The sequence below is a fragment of the Motacilla alba genome, chromosome Z, assembly GCF_015832195.1.
Source record: "Motacilla alba alba isolate MOTALB_02 chromosome Z, Motacilla_alba_V1.0_pri, whole genome shotgun sequence".
In the NCBI taxonomy this organism is placed as follows: Eukaryota; Metazoa; Chordata; class Aves; order Passeriformes; family Motacillidae; genus Motacilla; species Motacilla alba.
The window spans coordinates 60,860,065-60,876,239 of record NC_052046.1 but is presented as its reverse complement, the minus strand read 5'-3'; the positions used below and the strand labels follow the sequence as shown (position 1 = coordinate 60,876,239).

The window sequence follows — 16,175 nt, the reverse complement described above, 5'->3', positions numbered from 1 at the left end:
CTGACTGAACATGAGCCAGCAGTGTGCCCTGGTGGCCAAGCAGGCCAATGGCATCCTGGCCAGTACCAGGAATAGTTTGGCCAGCAGGAGCAGGGAGGTCATTCTCCCGCTGTACTCGGCACTGGTGAGGCCACACCTCGAGTGCTGTGTCCAGCTCTGGGCCCCTCAGTTTGGGAAGGACGTTGAGACACTTGAGCATGTCCAGAGGAGAGTACAAGGCTGGTGAGGGGCTTGGAACACAAGTCCTGTGAGGAACAACTGAGGGAGCTGGGGGTTTAGCCTAGAGAAAAGGAGACTCAGGGGTGACCTTATGACTCTCTACAACTCCCTGAAAGGTGGTTGTAGTCAGGTGGGGGTTGGTCTCTTTCTCCCAGCAGCAACTGACAGAATGAGAGGACACAGTCTCAATCTGCACCAAGGGAAGTACAGGTTGGATATTATGAAAAAATTTTTCACTGAAAGGGTGATGAAGTACTGGAATGGCCTGCCCATGGAGATGGTGGAGTCACCATCCCTGGATGTGTTTAAAGAGACTGGATGTGGCACTCGGTGCCATGGTTTAGTTGAGGTGTTAGGGCATGGGTTGGACTCAATGATCTTAAAGCCTCTTCCAACCTAGTGATTCTGTGATTCTGTGAAATGTTTGGGACAACCAGCATGCTCACTGACTGCAGTATAGCACCACCATGTAGGTCCACACACAAAGATGTAGAATTAAGTGTTAGTTTAAAGTGGGTTTTAAACAAAGAGAGAAGAGGTTTAGATTAGATGTCAGGAAGAAATTCTTTACTGTGAGGGTGGTGAGACACAGGAAAAAGTTGCCTGGAGAAGCTGTGGATGCCCCATCCCTGGAAGAGTTCAAGGCCATGATGGACAGGTCTTTGAGAAACCTGGTCTAGTGGAAGGTGCCCCTGCCCATGGCAGTGGGGCTGGAATCAGATGTTCTTTAAGAATTCTTCCAATGCAAATCATTATGTGATTCTATCATTCTACGATTATGTAACAAAAAGCGTTGCTACAAGAAGGCTTATCAATTCAGGATAAACTAAGACCTTTAAAGCAATTTAAAAAAATTCAGATATTTTTTAAAAAACCCAAACAACCTCAATAAAAGCCAAATAATCATGAATGCTGTTTCTCTGTATCCCTTAAAAAGTCCAAGCTACAGCATTATTTACAAGATGGCTATAGCTTAGTCCCAACTTAGTCCTGACTGTGAACCTCAGATTGGGGGACAGACACAAAGTTTCAGCCAAAGAGGGGATGGAGTTGTGCTTTCTTTTCTGGAGTCTCATCACACATCCATTTACCATTACATAAGAATATTCCATGAGGATATTTCTGCAAACAGTTGTCTATGAGAAGCTAAATTCACATGTACCCTCACAATGCATACGAACAATTTAGGTAGTTGCAAGAGAAAAGGATGATTCTGAATAAGGTTTCTTTAAGAAAAAGAAAGCCAAAAAGTAGCATTGAAAATGTCACAGAATCTAAGGCCAAAAAAAGTTATTTTCCAATGGAGTCAGAAACTTGTAATTTCATGGAACATATTTAAATGCAGATATTTGCAAATTACCAAAAATGCTCTAATTGAAGAGCATATTGGACTTACTACCAGCATTCTTAAAAACAATTTCTGCCACCACAATATCTGTCCTCTATTCATATTGACAGTATGAATTTAGAGTAGGGCTGAGAGTTCTTACCATGTAGAGTAAGACAGTGTGAAGGTTTAATTTTGTAGCTCAGCTAGCTACATACCTACATTTGCAAGGTTGCTTTATTTTTTAATTACTAAATATAATTACTTCTATAATTACTTCTATTTCTGTAAGAAATATTTATGAGGTCCTTGACAACAACTCATTTGCTGTAGCACAGAAGGAAAAATATGAAATATTTTTTGCACTTGGAAGAATCACCTGCATATATTCCTCTCTTTCACTTCCCTGAGGAAGTCCACAAGATTTTGTAGCCAGGAATATGTGGATATGTGCTGTATCGAGTTGTAAGTGGTAAGCCCCACAAACAAAAAAAACCTATTTTCTGTTCTACCTTTATCCTCAGCTCATCTGTAAATCTGAAGTCTCCAGAGACGATGAAACTCAAGAAGTCATTGTGCATTAAGATGTACAGCAGAAGTAAAAATTGCATTTTCAAGATAATAAGTCTGTCTCCAAAGTTGGTCTGTCACATGGACCACCTGCACTGATGGCCTTTCTATGTCTTTTCAGGTATTTCTAGATCAGGTTTTTATCTATTTCAGGTATTTCTATATATCTATTCAGGCAGATAATACATACTGGAGAACATTAAAGTACTGAAGCAATAAAGCAGGATCTGGACTAGTATTTTAAGCCATTCCTGAAATGGCATTTTTAGATCACATCCCTGCCTTTCATTTTCTTCTCTTTTTGTGGATTGCAGTTTCTGAAGTTCAGTCTCATCATGATGAACAGGACTACAAATGGTGCAAGTGGATGTGCTGCCTATAATGTTTGTAGCAGTCCATTGGTAGATGTTCTTTAAAAATGGGAACCCAAACATTACATCAATTTTTCGAGAACCATGAAGTTGTCTCAAAATAGAAATTATAAACTCATAAGTAAAACTGGTAAATAAAAGGGCAAATCTGAGGGGAAGCTAACTATCCTCCTTAAACTAAGATAATAGACGATAACACTTTTTTGCCCCCTGTAATGTGTGTATGGTCCTACCTATGATTATATCACATTAAGCAGGAGTTCTAGATATGTATGCAATACTTAAACTCAGCCTAAAAGGTGAAAACAGAGATCCTCTTCATTATTGGTAGTCCTACATTACTGCTGCCTTTGCATCTGCTCCCTATGCATCAAATACAATTCTGTTTTTCACAGCAAGGGCCATTCATATGTCAGTTGTTCCTTCTCACTCTTGTTTTTTTTCTTACAGGAATGAGCTGTAACTACTTTCCAAGGCTATCACCCTTCAAAAACTATTTTTAAAGAAAAGAACAGAGCATTTTTAAAAAAAAGAAAACTAGATTTCTTTTTTCAGACATCTCTTGGGGACTCACTAGGACAATTTCTTTAATGAAATTCTTTCAATAAATAATAATTTCATTAATCTATTCCTGTATGTGTCCTTAACCTCTACCTGCCTGTTCTACCTACCTACTTTGCTATCATTACCTTAGATACAAATCCTGGGGGACTGGATTTTTTTCTTATTATGTGCACAGAGCACCCAGCTTAGTACAATTTGAGTAGGGAAAAAAACCAAAGAAGAATGTTACTCAAGCAAAGCACAGCGAGTCATACACACAGAAGTATTTAAGGTCAAAGTTTAAAATACAGCATAAGACATTACTTAAAAAATACTTAGCATTCAAATAAGTTCTGCAACTTTACTGATACAATTTTTAAATTCCAACTTGCAAAGGAAATTATGCAGTTGACAAACTTTAGAAAGATCCTTTGCTTGCTCTGGAGCAGAACTTTGTGTGATATTCAGTAACTACTTATAAATTAATTACACATTCTGGCTTATGCTTAAATATGAAATGGTTAAGTTTTATCCAAACAGCACAGTAAAAAGATGGGGTTTTTTTTCTGCTGCATTATTCATGATTCTTCCAGGTTTAGTGATTCCAAATTGCTCTATAAAAAGTAAGTTCATACTATTTCACAGCAAGAAAGAACATCATTCCTATGTTATTATGAATGTTTTGCTCTCATCTTCATTCTGTGAACTGTGTAAACCAAAATGCCTAGGTATTGTTCAAAATTTAAACCTAGATACTATCACAATGCTTAGCCCTTAGTCTGTTTGCTTTAGAACCAGAAATGTAATTTTGTGTTGCTTTTAAGCAAAGAATCTGTAATGCTACCTCACTGTACTAGTAAGATAATAGTCAGTTTGGATTTCTTCTATGAAGTTATAAAGACTATAAGATAAGATAAAGCTCTTTTGAAGACTTAACTCCAAGTAATAGATCTGTAATCAAAAAGATTATTGTTGTATTTCGTTTAAATGTGTCTGTGTCTATATATTCTGTATTTTATCAGTACTGAGAAACTATACAGTGGTCACTACAGGTGTTCTGCTATGTAAGTGAAAATGGACTTGCATCTAAACATGTACTTCTTACACTTCTTACCTGTTTCTAATAGTTTGCTTTCAAACATTTATTCTATAGACTTCTTCTAAAAGAAAAAAACTTATCTTTGCTTTAAATGTGCAACCATAACAAGTGAAATCACCTTCAAGTAAGAAAAGTTTGATTGGACACCACTGGAAGAATGAAAATTTATTCATCTTTCTACTTTAGAAGTAGCACAGAGACATTTCAGCTAATGTGCTGTCTCAAACAGTACCCAGTAAAAAGAATGCATTTAACTTTTCAGAAGTCCCAAAGCAGTATTTACCAAAAAAAAAAAAAAAAATTGTTTTTAGTGAGTTTTGAAGGGTAGCTTTTCTGAGGCAAGGAACTTAGGTTTTTGTGTATTTCACTTTCCTCTCAGTTGGACATGAATAATTTTCATGTTGCAATTTCAATAAAATAATTCCCTGCCTGTCGGATTTATCTCATTTGTTCACATAGTATATCATCCTCCTGTATCCTTGATGAGTAGTTAATGAAACAATTTGTTTCAACTGGATCAAGTAGTTGTCAAAATGGAGTGAAACAGACTGCTCTATGCCTGACATAATACCCTCTAACTGATGTGAAACAACACAAGTGACTAGAACTACAAGAACTTTGCCAAATGATAGATAGCTGGGAAGATATGTAAGAGAAAGTGGATTATTACTTACACAGAAATTAATGCTGATAAGATTACGCTGGTTAATTACCATAAAAATTAAATTCCCATAACAATTGCCATAGAATAGGAAGCAGTGCCAGGAAAGAAACTACCAAAATATATTCTTATATCAAAGAACGTTCATAGTTAGTAGTGCTGCAAACATCAAGTATTGAAAGACAATGCACAAATGAGACTACAGAAAGTAATGTCTCAGTCTCAGAAGCTGTCTATGAAACACCACGATGGCAGACAATTGCCAGCTGAGGGCTGGCTGGAGGCACAGCCCTACCCAGCTTGGCATGGGCAGCAGCTTGTTCAAGCCACTGTCAGCCTGTGTTTGGACTGACCCAGCAGACTGAGCTGGATATTTAAGCATAGCCTGGAAGCTAGGGAGGAGTGCTGAAAAGATTGCTGTGACCATGTCCTGTGAGAATATCCTCAATTTCTGAAATCTGACACACTGTCCCATCCCAGCTTCCATTCTATCTAGAAATTGAAAAGAAAAGGAAAAGCTGAGTCTTTGTTATTTCTCAGTTTTGCATATTACACTTGGTAAAACCATAAATAATTTAAAAAAACCCTCAACATTCTTCACTATTCAACTCCCTCTCAACGCACAATGTAAAATAAACAACTACAACCAACTACAAGTTCCCAGAACTTCTCTGGCCAAAATCACATTTTTAAAATCTGAAATTTCCTTTTTCTTTCACATAGTAAATTTCACGCTCAGTCTGTACTCAGACTAAGGCATTTAAAAGTTAATGGCATACAAGTAATACCAACTACTTAATAAACTAGAATACAATCAATCACAGCTTTAAATGTCCTGAATTTTGTCATATAAACCTACATCATCACCAACTTTTGTGTGACTCACAGCAGCCTTGACAACAACATGAAGTAGAATTGCTAGCTTTACAAACCTCTCAGTAAAATAAAACCACTTACTGAAGTGGCCACTTCATATAATGTCATTTTCATCACTGTAGATAACATCAATGAAGTCAATTCATTCACCTCCTATGTCTGGTTCTCACTTAAAAGTTGAAGTGATAAAAGACATAATGCATTTTGCCTGAAAGCTGAAAACAGAGGTCCTCACAACTACTAAAATATTGCATTAAAAATGTTAACATCCTGTGCATTGCCTTCTTGAGCTTCAAGGTTTATTATCACCCATAACTTACTGATAGTTTAAAATTTCTTTGAAATGTTAACAAAAAATTGTACACATGGGCAGGTATGACAAAGGTATTTCAGTAGGAAAATCTCAGACATTTAATTGAAATCTCATTTTCAGTAGGAAAATCTCAGACATAGTGAAAATGTGTTTATTGTGTATTTATAGTCAAAAGATGTGAACTCATAATGCAGCATTTCTGTTCCTTAATGTAGATCAATTGAAAAACTGTATTAAGATCCATGAATAAGGCAGAGGAAAAATACTGTGATTTTAAATGAAGTAATGTATTCAAGAAGTCTACAAGGAATGGGAGAAGTAAATTAGTAGCAGAATCAAATGCCTGTATAGCAAAAATATCCATCTATGTTGTATTAGGTCTTTTCATGGGTATAGTATGATTGGTTCTCCTTCTTTCCGAAAAAACATATAAAAACATGTTCAAATCAGTCTTTTTTAATATTGCTTTTCATATTTTATCCTTCTTACGGGATAGATATGGATTTCAGAGTACATTCTACTCTACAAGATGATCCCTAATATTAAGTGAGGAATAATACAGCAGCTTTTTATCTGTCTTATTTTACCTGGGTAAATATCACAAGCAGGCCCTGGGGAGTGTCCCATGGTATTATTTACAGCATCATGTGGTGACAGGGCTGGTTGGAGGGGCTGGATTGCAAGGCAGTCATTCAGGATGTCCTGGCCAATCTCTGAGCTTGATCGCAACTGAAAAACAAGAGATAAAAAAGGAGAAATTATAAAGAAAGATGGGCATGGACAAAAGATAGGAAATAATCACAGAAGTCTTTAAGACAGTGAAAAATTACAATGAAGAAATGTTGAGATTTGAGAAAGAAATGGAGCACAATCAGAAATCTTCTCTTTTAAATCATCATTAATGCCATCCTTTCAATCTAGCGGGCACCTTTTGAATCTGAGGAAGAAAACACTTCCAGATGCTTAACAACACTGCTTAACAAGCACTACTTGTACAGGTAGGATCTTGGATAGAAGGACTTCAATGCGGTTTTGTCACACACTGCAAAAGAGAGGAGTGGCCTAGTTAATGGGTATTGAAGATTTACCAAATGTCTGACATGCTTGTACCAGTGGAGGGGTACTATAATGAATACAAACATTTTCATCCTGGTTTAATGCCCTGAACTGCCTCACCATAGGACCAGAGGAGCAAAGGTGCTCGGAACACTGGGAATGAATGACTGGGAACAACCATTTAGGAGAGGCAATATACAGGCAAGTGGAAAAAGGACCACTTCAATATGGACTAAAGTTGTCTTGAGACACCATTCTTAAACAGACTAGGACTATATTTGTTTCACATTACTGCAGAATTGAGAGTGCTCTGTCACGGCCAGTAATCCTGGCTGCATGCATTGCCACTTGCCTGTGACCTGATCCACCAACAGCAAGATCTGGCTGATCACCTGAAATTTCACTACAGAAACAATTAATAAACAAATACATAACAAGTGTTTTCCTTTTGATGAAACTGGATGGAGAGTCTCAATGTGAGGTTGCAAAAAATGCAGTAAAAGACTACAATTAAAAAAAAAAAAATCCCAACACCAAAAATAAGAAAAAGGAAGAAAGTCTGCTGCAGCACCCTAACAAGGGTGGTGTGGCTGTAATGCCAAATTGCACCCTGAGGTTTAGGATGGATTATGGATGCTGCTGCAGGCTCCTAGGACTGATGCCTGTCCTGATCTTCTGCCTGATGTTAATGTTATATATTAAAAAAATGTGCCTGTTCCTTTAAGTCATTTTTTTGATGTATTCATTTAAAAGCCTGGAAAATGAAGGTCTGTGCTTACAAGCATGTGGGCTACTGCAGTGGCTGAGATGCCCACAAGTATCCTGTCATGTTATCCAGGTTTGTGCAGCATGATGGAAAGAACCCTGACTGAGTGCACTTGGATGTGCTGCACTTTCCCAAGAAGAAAATCTCACAGAGGCCACTGAGGCTTCTCCTCTCTTGTTCAGTACCATGGGAGGTGAGCAGATAACAGTTTACTAAAAGATAGCCTAGCACCTCTAACAACTCCTAAGGGGCGGAAGAGGAACCAAAAGATAAATTTCTGCACATATTATACTCAGAAATTAATCACATAACTGCTTTCATTTGAAGGAACCAAGTTCCAACTTGTCCCTGCCACAAGGCAGAGGCACCTTCTGCTAGATCAGGCTGTTCAGAGCACCATCCAACCTTGCCTTGAACACCCCAGGGATGGGGCAAATGAAGAAAGAAAAGTAAGAGGACATGATTCTTAACACAACCATAGAAATACCCATTGCCACAAGCTGACCCTTGTGCCACAAAATGCTGATAAACACTCAAATTACTTTTGATAATATGCACTACTATAAAGCCATGGCAACTGAGTGGAGAGTTGGTCTTGCACATTCTAAGCACGTGACCCTGTAGCTGGAGATAATACATAGCCCGTGATACCTATGCACACACTCTGTGTGCTGGAGATTTCTCTTAAAAACTTAACCAGCCATTATTAAGGTACACGACCTCTGTGAGGTACATTTGCTATTCTAGAACTGTGGGAAGGGGGAGAACGGATGGGGAAGAGGGAGAAGGGAAGAAATACCCTGACAAATGATTTTGTTTATTGTCCATATTTACAATCTGTTGTAAACAGAAATGTTCTTCCCACTCTGGTACACGTCAGTGTCTGCTAACATCCAGTAATTGTGCTAGGTTTCCTGCTATCACTAGTAACATGGCTTTTTCATGAAACTCAGTGCTTGAGAAATTAAATGTCAAATACATCCTCATTCAAATCTTTACATTACATTATTAATAAGCCTTATGTGAATTTAAATTTATATGGAATCCAAAGTGAATATAATACAAAAAAATCTGACTTCTATAAAAGAATTAGGATTCTATCATACAGAATACACAATCACAGAAGATGCGCGTGTAAAGTTGTCTGAATTTTTTTAAGAAACAGATAAATGTTCTGTATCAGATGGCACTCATGGATAAAACTGGAAAAAACAAGAAAAGGAGAGTTAAATATTTACACAGTAGTTACAAGAATTAAGTTATTATTGTAAAATAAAATAGGCAACCACCTATTTTACAGATTTTTCTGATTTGCACTGTTCAGGAATCTTGCGTTTGCATGTTCTTTGATATTTGGAACAAATCTATCATGACAACCTGTGCTGGCATAAATTTTCTGGATTTTCAAAACTTATAAAAATTAAGAAAACCTAGAATCATCAACAGAACATCGAAAATAGAGAAAGAAACACTGTGAGACAGCTGTGATCTGATTTCTGAGGATAGTTCCTATTTCATGCATTGGCTATGGTTGATTAGTATACACAATGACAAGGTCTAGAAATACAATCAGAAGTCAGAAAAGGGCATAATCAAACACACTCCATATCAGTCAAATATTTTAACATATTTCACAGAAAACTTATTAATTTTTTTTAAATTTAATTAAAATTTTTAACTGAAAGCAATGTCTTGCATTGTGACAAATGCAAGAAATCGGGGCTATGATCCTTCTTTAGTACATCAAGAAACACAGAACAGAAGAGACAAGGAAAAGACAAATGGTTCTAAAACCAAGTAAAAACCACAAACTATTCACTGCAACTGTAAAATTTTATCTTCAGTTAAAAAAGTTATAAAGGAAAAATAATAATTGACCAGCTATAACTGCTGCCATCCATTTCTTGCTCTGTTCTAACAACACTGTATTTCTTTCCCAGCCTGGCCTGTAGACTTACCAACCAAGCGCAAAAGGAAGTTGACACTCTCTTTGACTTCTATATGAATTGTATCCCAGCACAGATCTCCCAGCACTGTGACAGAAATCCGTCACTTCCCCATGATCATCTTGCTTCTTTCGTGATCACTCAGCTGAGCACCAGTAAAATCATGCTGGGACTGAAAACCCGGCAATCTGTTTTTAAGAACTGTAGGGCTAAAAAGTTACCTCACTGAGTGATGAAATTAGTAATTGGCAAATCTGACACAGTGAGCACAGCCATTTTCTGTGCGCTGGAATATAACCTAAATTTATGGCTGACCAAAGTGCAAGCTAACAATCAATTGCTCTGCTCACTGAAAACTCCTCTGTATTTGATATTTGGTCCAAATAATAGTTTTTTTATTTAATAGTTCAATTTTATAGTAAGACTTGTGAAGTTTTGTATTTGGAAATACAGAAGCACTTCCATTATCACGATGTGGCATTTTTTTCTAATATACAAAACAAATAATATTTCAGTCATGATTTACAACTTCTGTGAAAATCAGCTAATGTTTATCACCTTTCAGAACAATGGATGGAAATTCTACTCCTCTACATTTTGCATATGAATAAGTAATTACCCAAATTAAATGAAACAAGCAGAAATAATTGGAAGGGTGTAAGATTCTCATTCCTCAGTTTTCAATTTCATTATATTTGAGTTCAAAAGCAGAGATGTGCTGTTGATTTGATGCATGACTTAATCCCAGAGAAAATGTCTCCTTACAAGAAAAGATAATTTTAAAAAAATTTCTCTCACTAATGTGTCTTTCATCTGAGATCTGCATGTTTATATACCACCCGACTAGTTCTTTCAGCATTGCTCCTGTATAAGGGAAGTCAGACACCATCAAGGAAAACATACGATAGGTGTGTTTATGAATACACTTCATAAGAAAAGAAGCAGTATAGCTTGGGAAATCCTAAACTACGCAAAATAGCTCAGTAACTTCAAAACCTGCCCGTACGTATTCAGATTACCTCAATTAATTCTTCAGCAAAGTCTAGACACCTTCCGTCATTCAAACATGCCCGTTATCTCATCAAATCATAACATTTTAAATCTTGCTTACATAAACGTGTGCTTAATATACATGCATGTTGTGCACCTAGTAAAGTATTTACATATGTGAGACATTAGTTATAGTCTGTTTATTTTTATGCAGGTTAGATGTGTGTCTGCTATGTCTAAAACTAGCAAAAAAACATCCTAAATACTGGTATGTTTCATTGACAGGAATTTTTTTTTACACTAACTGTAATAGTTCTATAGGTGTGGTTTAGTTTTATGTACAAAGATGAGGAGTTTTCTGCTATTCACATAATCTGTGTATTAAGTTTACTAATGTCAAGTTCAAAGTAGGTAGTTTTTACTCATTTTCATTGTCTGTAATTTAACCTGTCATTGTAAGAGCAAAACATGAACTGTCTATGCAGAGCCACATTGTACTAGCTTTTCTGAGGAAGTACCTGTAGTTTAATATTTACTTGTACAGTTAAAGTAGGTCCTGCTAGGATCATGACATTGAGAGTACACAGATGTCACCACCAGAAAATTTTAAGTTTATGAAGCAATGCTGTAAGACAGTATTTACTCATATTATGGTTTTTCTTGCTGGATACAGATCATCCTTTTACTCACAAAGATCAACTTCAAGGTCCAGCACTTTCTTGCACAGTATGAAAGATTTCTGACAACAATGACAACAATGACACAGAATCAATAAAAACTGTCCTAATTCTTAATTCTTGCCTCTGGAGGCTACAGACATCTTGGGGCAATGAAGTAATGCAGACAGAAGGGATTTCTCTGCAGGACTTCTAGAGAGAAATGTTCTGCTAATTGTCTACCACAGCTTTCAGTTATGCCCGTGTGAGCGTGTGAGTGTGCGGGGGGCGGGGGTGCTACTTTTCCCTGCTTTTAGATCCCATTTCAATTAAACACTTGGCCAGAAAAAACAATAAAAAACAAGAAAAAGTTAAACTAGCCCACCTGCACAGTAGTGATGTTAGGTTCTATGCAAGAAATAGTTACTTTTGCTACTCTCAGAGTTTTACTATATTGAACTTTTGAGTTCAATATAAAAACAGTTTGCCATCTTCATGTTCTAGCACAGATCAGGAAAACACATTAAAAATGTTTTTCAGGGTCTTGCATTAAAAATCAAAAGGACTGGGAACCTTTTGATTTGGTAACTTTGGCAAATTAGGTAACTTTGGCAAATTTCAAGTCAAGAAGAAATTCTGATTTAAAAGCAATATTATAAGAGGAAAACACTGTTGCACTAAGATTGATAACACTAAAATGAATTCTGCTTTTATTATATATAGAAAAGAGATACAAACCACCAAAAAGACCACTTTAAGGGAAAAAAAACTGCAGCTGGGACAGATCTGAAAGGAAACTTCTAATTTAAAAAAAAAAAACCTGAAAATCTTACTTTAAAGAAGGGAAGTACAGTTTGAGTGAGTGCAGTGGTCTTTTTATAAAATAAACAGAAAAGCCACAGTCTAGTTGAAAATTGAAAAGCAGTCATACAGATGTTTGAACACACACACACACACACACACACACACACACACACATTACCTCTCTTCCTGTCCCACATCAGGTTGTATCAAATCTGAAATATTATACAACTTATATCTATGGCCCTTTTTATTTCATCCTCTTCTTCAGGCAGTTCCAAGAGGCGTGTAGCTGATTTTTATGTAACTATCAGTCTAATAGCTGACCTGTTCAATTCAAAATGCAAGGAAAAACCTACTGTTTCATGCCAGGCTGATTTGGGGATGTAGTTATTATACGATTTAAGCTAAGCATCCGTTTTTCCAAGTAAATGTAGCCTGACAAAGAAAACACTTGTACTGCAGAATTATTTGCTTTCCCATTCTGAAAAAAACATCTGTTTGGCAAATTTTCACTTCATGAGAGGAAAAATGTGTAAAATAAACACATACTTATCCGCCAGGTGCTTCATTTAGCACAAACATATTTTTCTCCTTATCACAGATTACCGAAAATTGTCGTGGTAATCTGCAGATTAATAATGTCAATAAGTGTTTATACAGAAAGAGATTTTCAGATTTCATTTGTATTTTTTTTTAACTGCAGCATCCTTTACATAACACTGGCCTTCACTTTAAATATTTAATTCTGTATTTATCTCCACTTGAACCTAAATGCATGCATGTCCCAGGTCATACAGGAAAATACTCTCTTCAAAATAATATCTAGAAGACAGTCTAGGACTAGGACTGAAAAACTCTACTACTCTACTATCAAGAGGTCAAAATCATTAGCCTTCAGCCATACGACTTCTACTTTTGAAAAGATTCCTCAAGGCATCCCTGTACATTTTCATTGTCTGTGAGTTGTCTGTTTAGTGTGCTACATGGCACAATACCGACGTCAGCCAGACAGGAATTTTCTAACACAGTTTTGACTATTAGAGAGCCGGCATTCTTTAGTGCAGTGCACTGATCACTCAGGGGATGCTTCCTCCAGCTGTGTCCTGAGCATCACATAAACAGAGTGTTTATCATACACAACAATCACACGTTCTTCAGCAATCCCCATTGGCTAGATGTTTATGTATTACTTCATTTTATGTAGTCATACCCTTTATCGGAAGTCCTTACAGGTTCTCTGGGATCTTCTTTGGCGGTTTTTAATGTCCCATGTCCTTTTTATGTGGCTCGACCCCCTTTTTATGTAAGTGCAATATCATTGTTTTGCACAACTTCTGCTTCATCAGCTAAGCTCAGCTGGCATCCTGCTTGCACCTTGTGTGGCTTTTGTTTGCCTAAATTACGTCCTTCCTCTATTTCTCCAAGGCTGTACTGTTCTGTTCTCCTTATCAGAGTAAAATGCTACTCTGTTCTACTGTCTTTATCAGGCGAGATGTGAAGTGCTGGTTAGGCTGGCACTGCTAACTTCCTGAGTTTCTACTGTCTCTGATTTACTGTGGGGCATCTCTGTGTCAGGCTTTTTTGTTGTTGTAAAAGCTATAATTCAGCTTACAGAGCAGTCTCCCAAACAGCTGTGCCAGAGAAAGGGCAGAACTTTGCATGACAGGGAGGAAACAAAATGGGCAGATGAAGGCCCTCCTTAAATGGGCACTGCAAATGAGGCCAACATATGGCTGCTTCAGGAGCAGTACTGAGGACTCCAAAATCAGCACCTGCCAATGCAGCTGCCCTCATCCAGATCCAACAGTGTGAAATCACAAAGATTTTATCCTGGAACAGGATTTTATCCAAGAAGCCTCCTTGAGGACAGTACTAAAGACTTGAAGGTTATTTGTGCTGGTGTCAGGGTGCTGAACTGCAACCTGCTAGGCACAGTTTAAATCTTGCTTGCTCAGATCCTGATGTTGCTTAAGGAGCATAATGAACAGGACAGTGCATTCAAAGCCCAGACTGAAGTGTGACAGACTAATTAGAATCATAGAATTATAGAATCATCGAATCATTCAGGTTGAAAAACACCAGTATGATCACCAAGTCCAGTACTGCCAAGTCCACCCATGGACTCTCTCTACCAGGCCACCAAAAGAAAGATTCCCGCTCTATCAAGACCATGTTCATGCATATACTGTTGCAGGGAAGTGAAGGCAAAGAAATAGAGAAAAGGATATTGTTTTTTATAAAAAATGGACCTGAAGAACATGAAATGCTATGAGCATGAACTTGTTTACAGAATTTTGAGACAATCTGTTTTGGTTTTTTTCTGCCACGGGTGTTAATGTAATGAAGGTGACAGCACTTATTCTTTCTTTTGCACTTTTCAACATGTCACACAGCCAGAGCTCACAGGAGTATAAGGTCAGGACAGAAACCAAGTGCAGGAAGGAATCAGTATACGGCATTATAAACATTAACCAATAAGTAAAATGAATCAACAGTCTCCTGGTTATAAAACTGCCACAGCTGTCAGAACACCATGAAAACCACTGGGGGATTCCAACTTTTCCTTCTCCCTGGTTCTAAGTTCTAAATACAGTGCTGGCAAAGCATATCCCCCACAATGGATCTTCCTTGAGAAGCATGCTTTGTGCATCCCACCACAGCACAGCCGGCGGGGGGCAGGGCGGTCAGCCACAGCCAGTGGTACATGGCTTTCAGAGCCTGTCTTCCTGCATCTCACTGACCACACTCAAAAGAACTGGTCATTCCTAGTCTCAACAGTTTTCCAGCAAATTGTATGATTAAATTCCTTAAACACTGCTGCTTGTTCATAATCCCTTTCTGCAAACATGCCTTTCATGAAAAATTGCTGAACGCCATGGTGTCTGATTTATATTTCATTCTGAAGACAGGAAGTAAAGGGATTGAAGTTGGGGATTAAAAGACTCCTTACTGCATTTTCTTCTGCAGAATAGTTTCTTAGTTGCCATGGCCACTGCCCACTGACCCCGTGGCCCTGAAAACACTTCTTCTTGCATTGGTGACATCTTTTAAGTGGACGTCATAGAGAACAAATGAGAGAAAATATCCTTAGTTTCAACTGCTCTCAAAGCAAGAAAATAGGCTTGCTTCTCTTTCAACCCATTCTCTCCCGTTTGCAGTTTAAACAGAGAAATATGAACAAAGAGCCTGAATAAGGTCAAGCAAAAACTGAAAGACGCAGAAGCCACTTATCTCATATGGTAGTATGTGTGCTCCCCATGAGGAAGGCGTTCACAAACAGAGCAGTTCTTCCAGATTAATATAGTCACATAATGGAGACTGCCACTGGTAATTTGCTTAGTGCCTGAATGACCTCAAACACCAGTGGTGTAATGCTGTAACCCTCCTCGGCCCCCACCTTCCTCATCAATTAAACATTCTGAGTTAGAAAAACATTTTAAAAATAATTTCTTTCATATAAGAAACACAATAAGCCCAATAAGTGTTTCTTGAGTTGCAAAAAAGCTTAGTTCAAATACTGAGAAAGGAAAGAAAAAACTGGAAAGCCATCATTAAATTAACAAACAAAGGATACTAGCTAAAAAAATTCCCACACACTGTTTTCTTCTTGTGTTATTCACAAAATCTAAAGGCTAGTATAAAATTTTGTTTTTTCTAGAATCTTTAAACAAACGGGTAGCTTCATCAGTTGTGTAGTAAAATTGATATGTAGTCACAATAAAACCCCTGTTTCTACTGTACTGTAAAATAATTTAAAATGAACTATCATGATGTATGCAGATCTGTAAGAGGCAAAGAGGTCTGTATTATTTTGAATAATATAATTGCTGATATAACCCACATAATAGAAAGCCAGACAATCTCTCAAAACCTAACAGAAATTTCCATGTTAACCTTTTAAAAACATCTCTATATCTTAGTTCCAGAGAAATATTGTTCAATAGGAGAACATCATGTCTTTAAACAATTGGTTTTTTT

At 37.2% G+C, this 16,175-nt stretch overlaps 1 protein-coding gene across 9 annotated transcripts in view; it reads right to left on the bottom strand.

The window, feature by feature from the left end:
• The window catches only part of GLIS3 (GLIS family zinc finger 3), a 157,363-nt gene that overhangs the window by 21,037 nt on the left and 120,151 nt on the right, over positions 1 to 16,175 (bottom strand). For all 9 annotated transcript variants that reach the window (XM_038123378.1, XM_038123377.1, XM_038123376.1 and 6 more), the window contains one exon: positions 6,567 to 6,708. In XM_038123378.1, the coding sequence (XP_037979306.1) occupies positions 6,567 to 6,708 (142 nt within the window). The remainder of the gene's footprint in view (positions 1 to 6,566; positions 6,709 to 16,175) is intronic.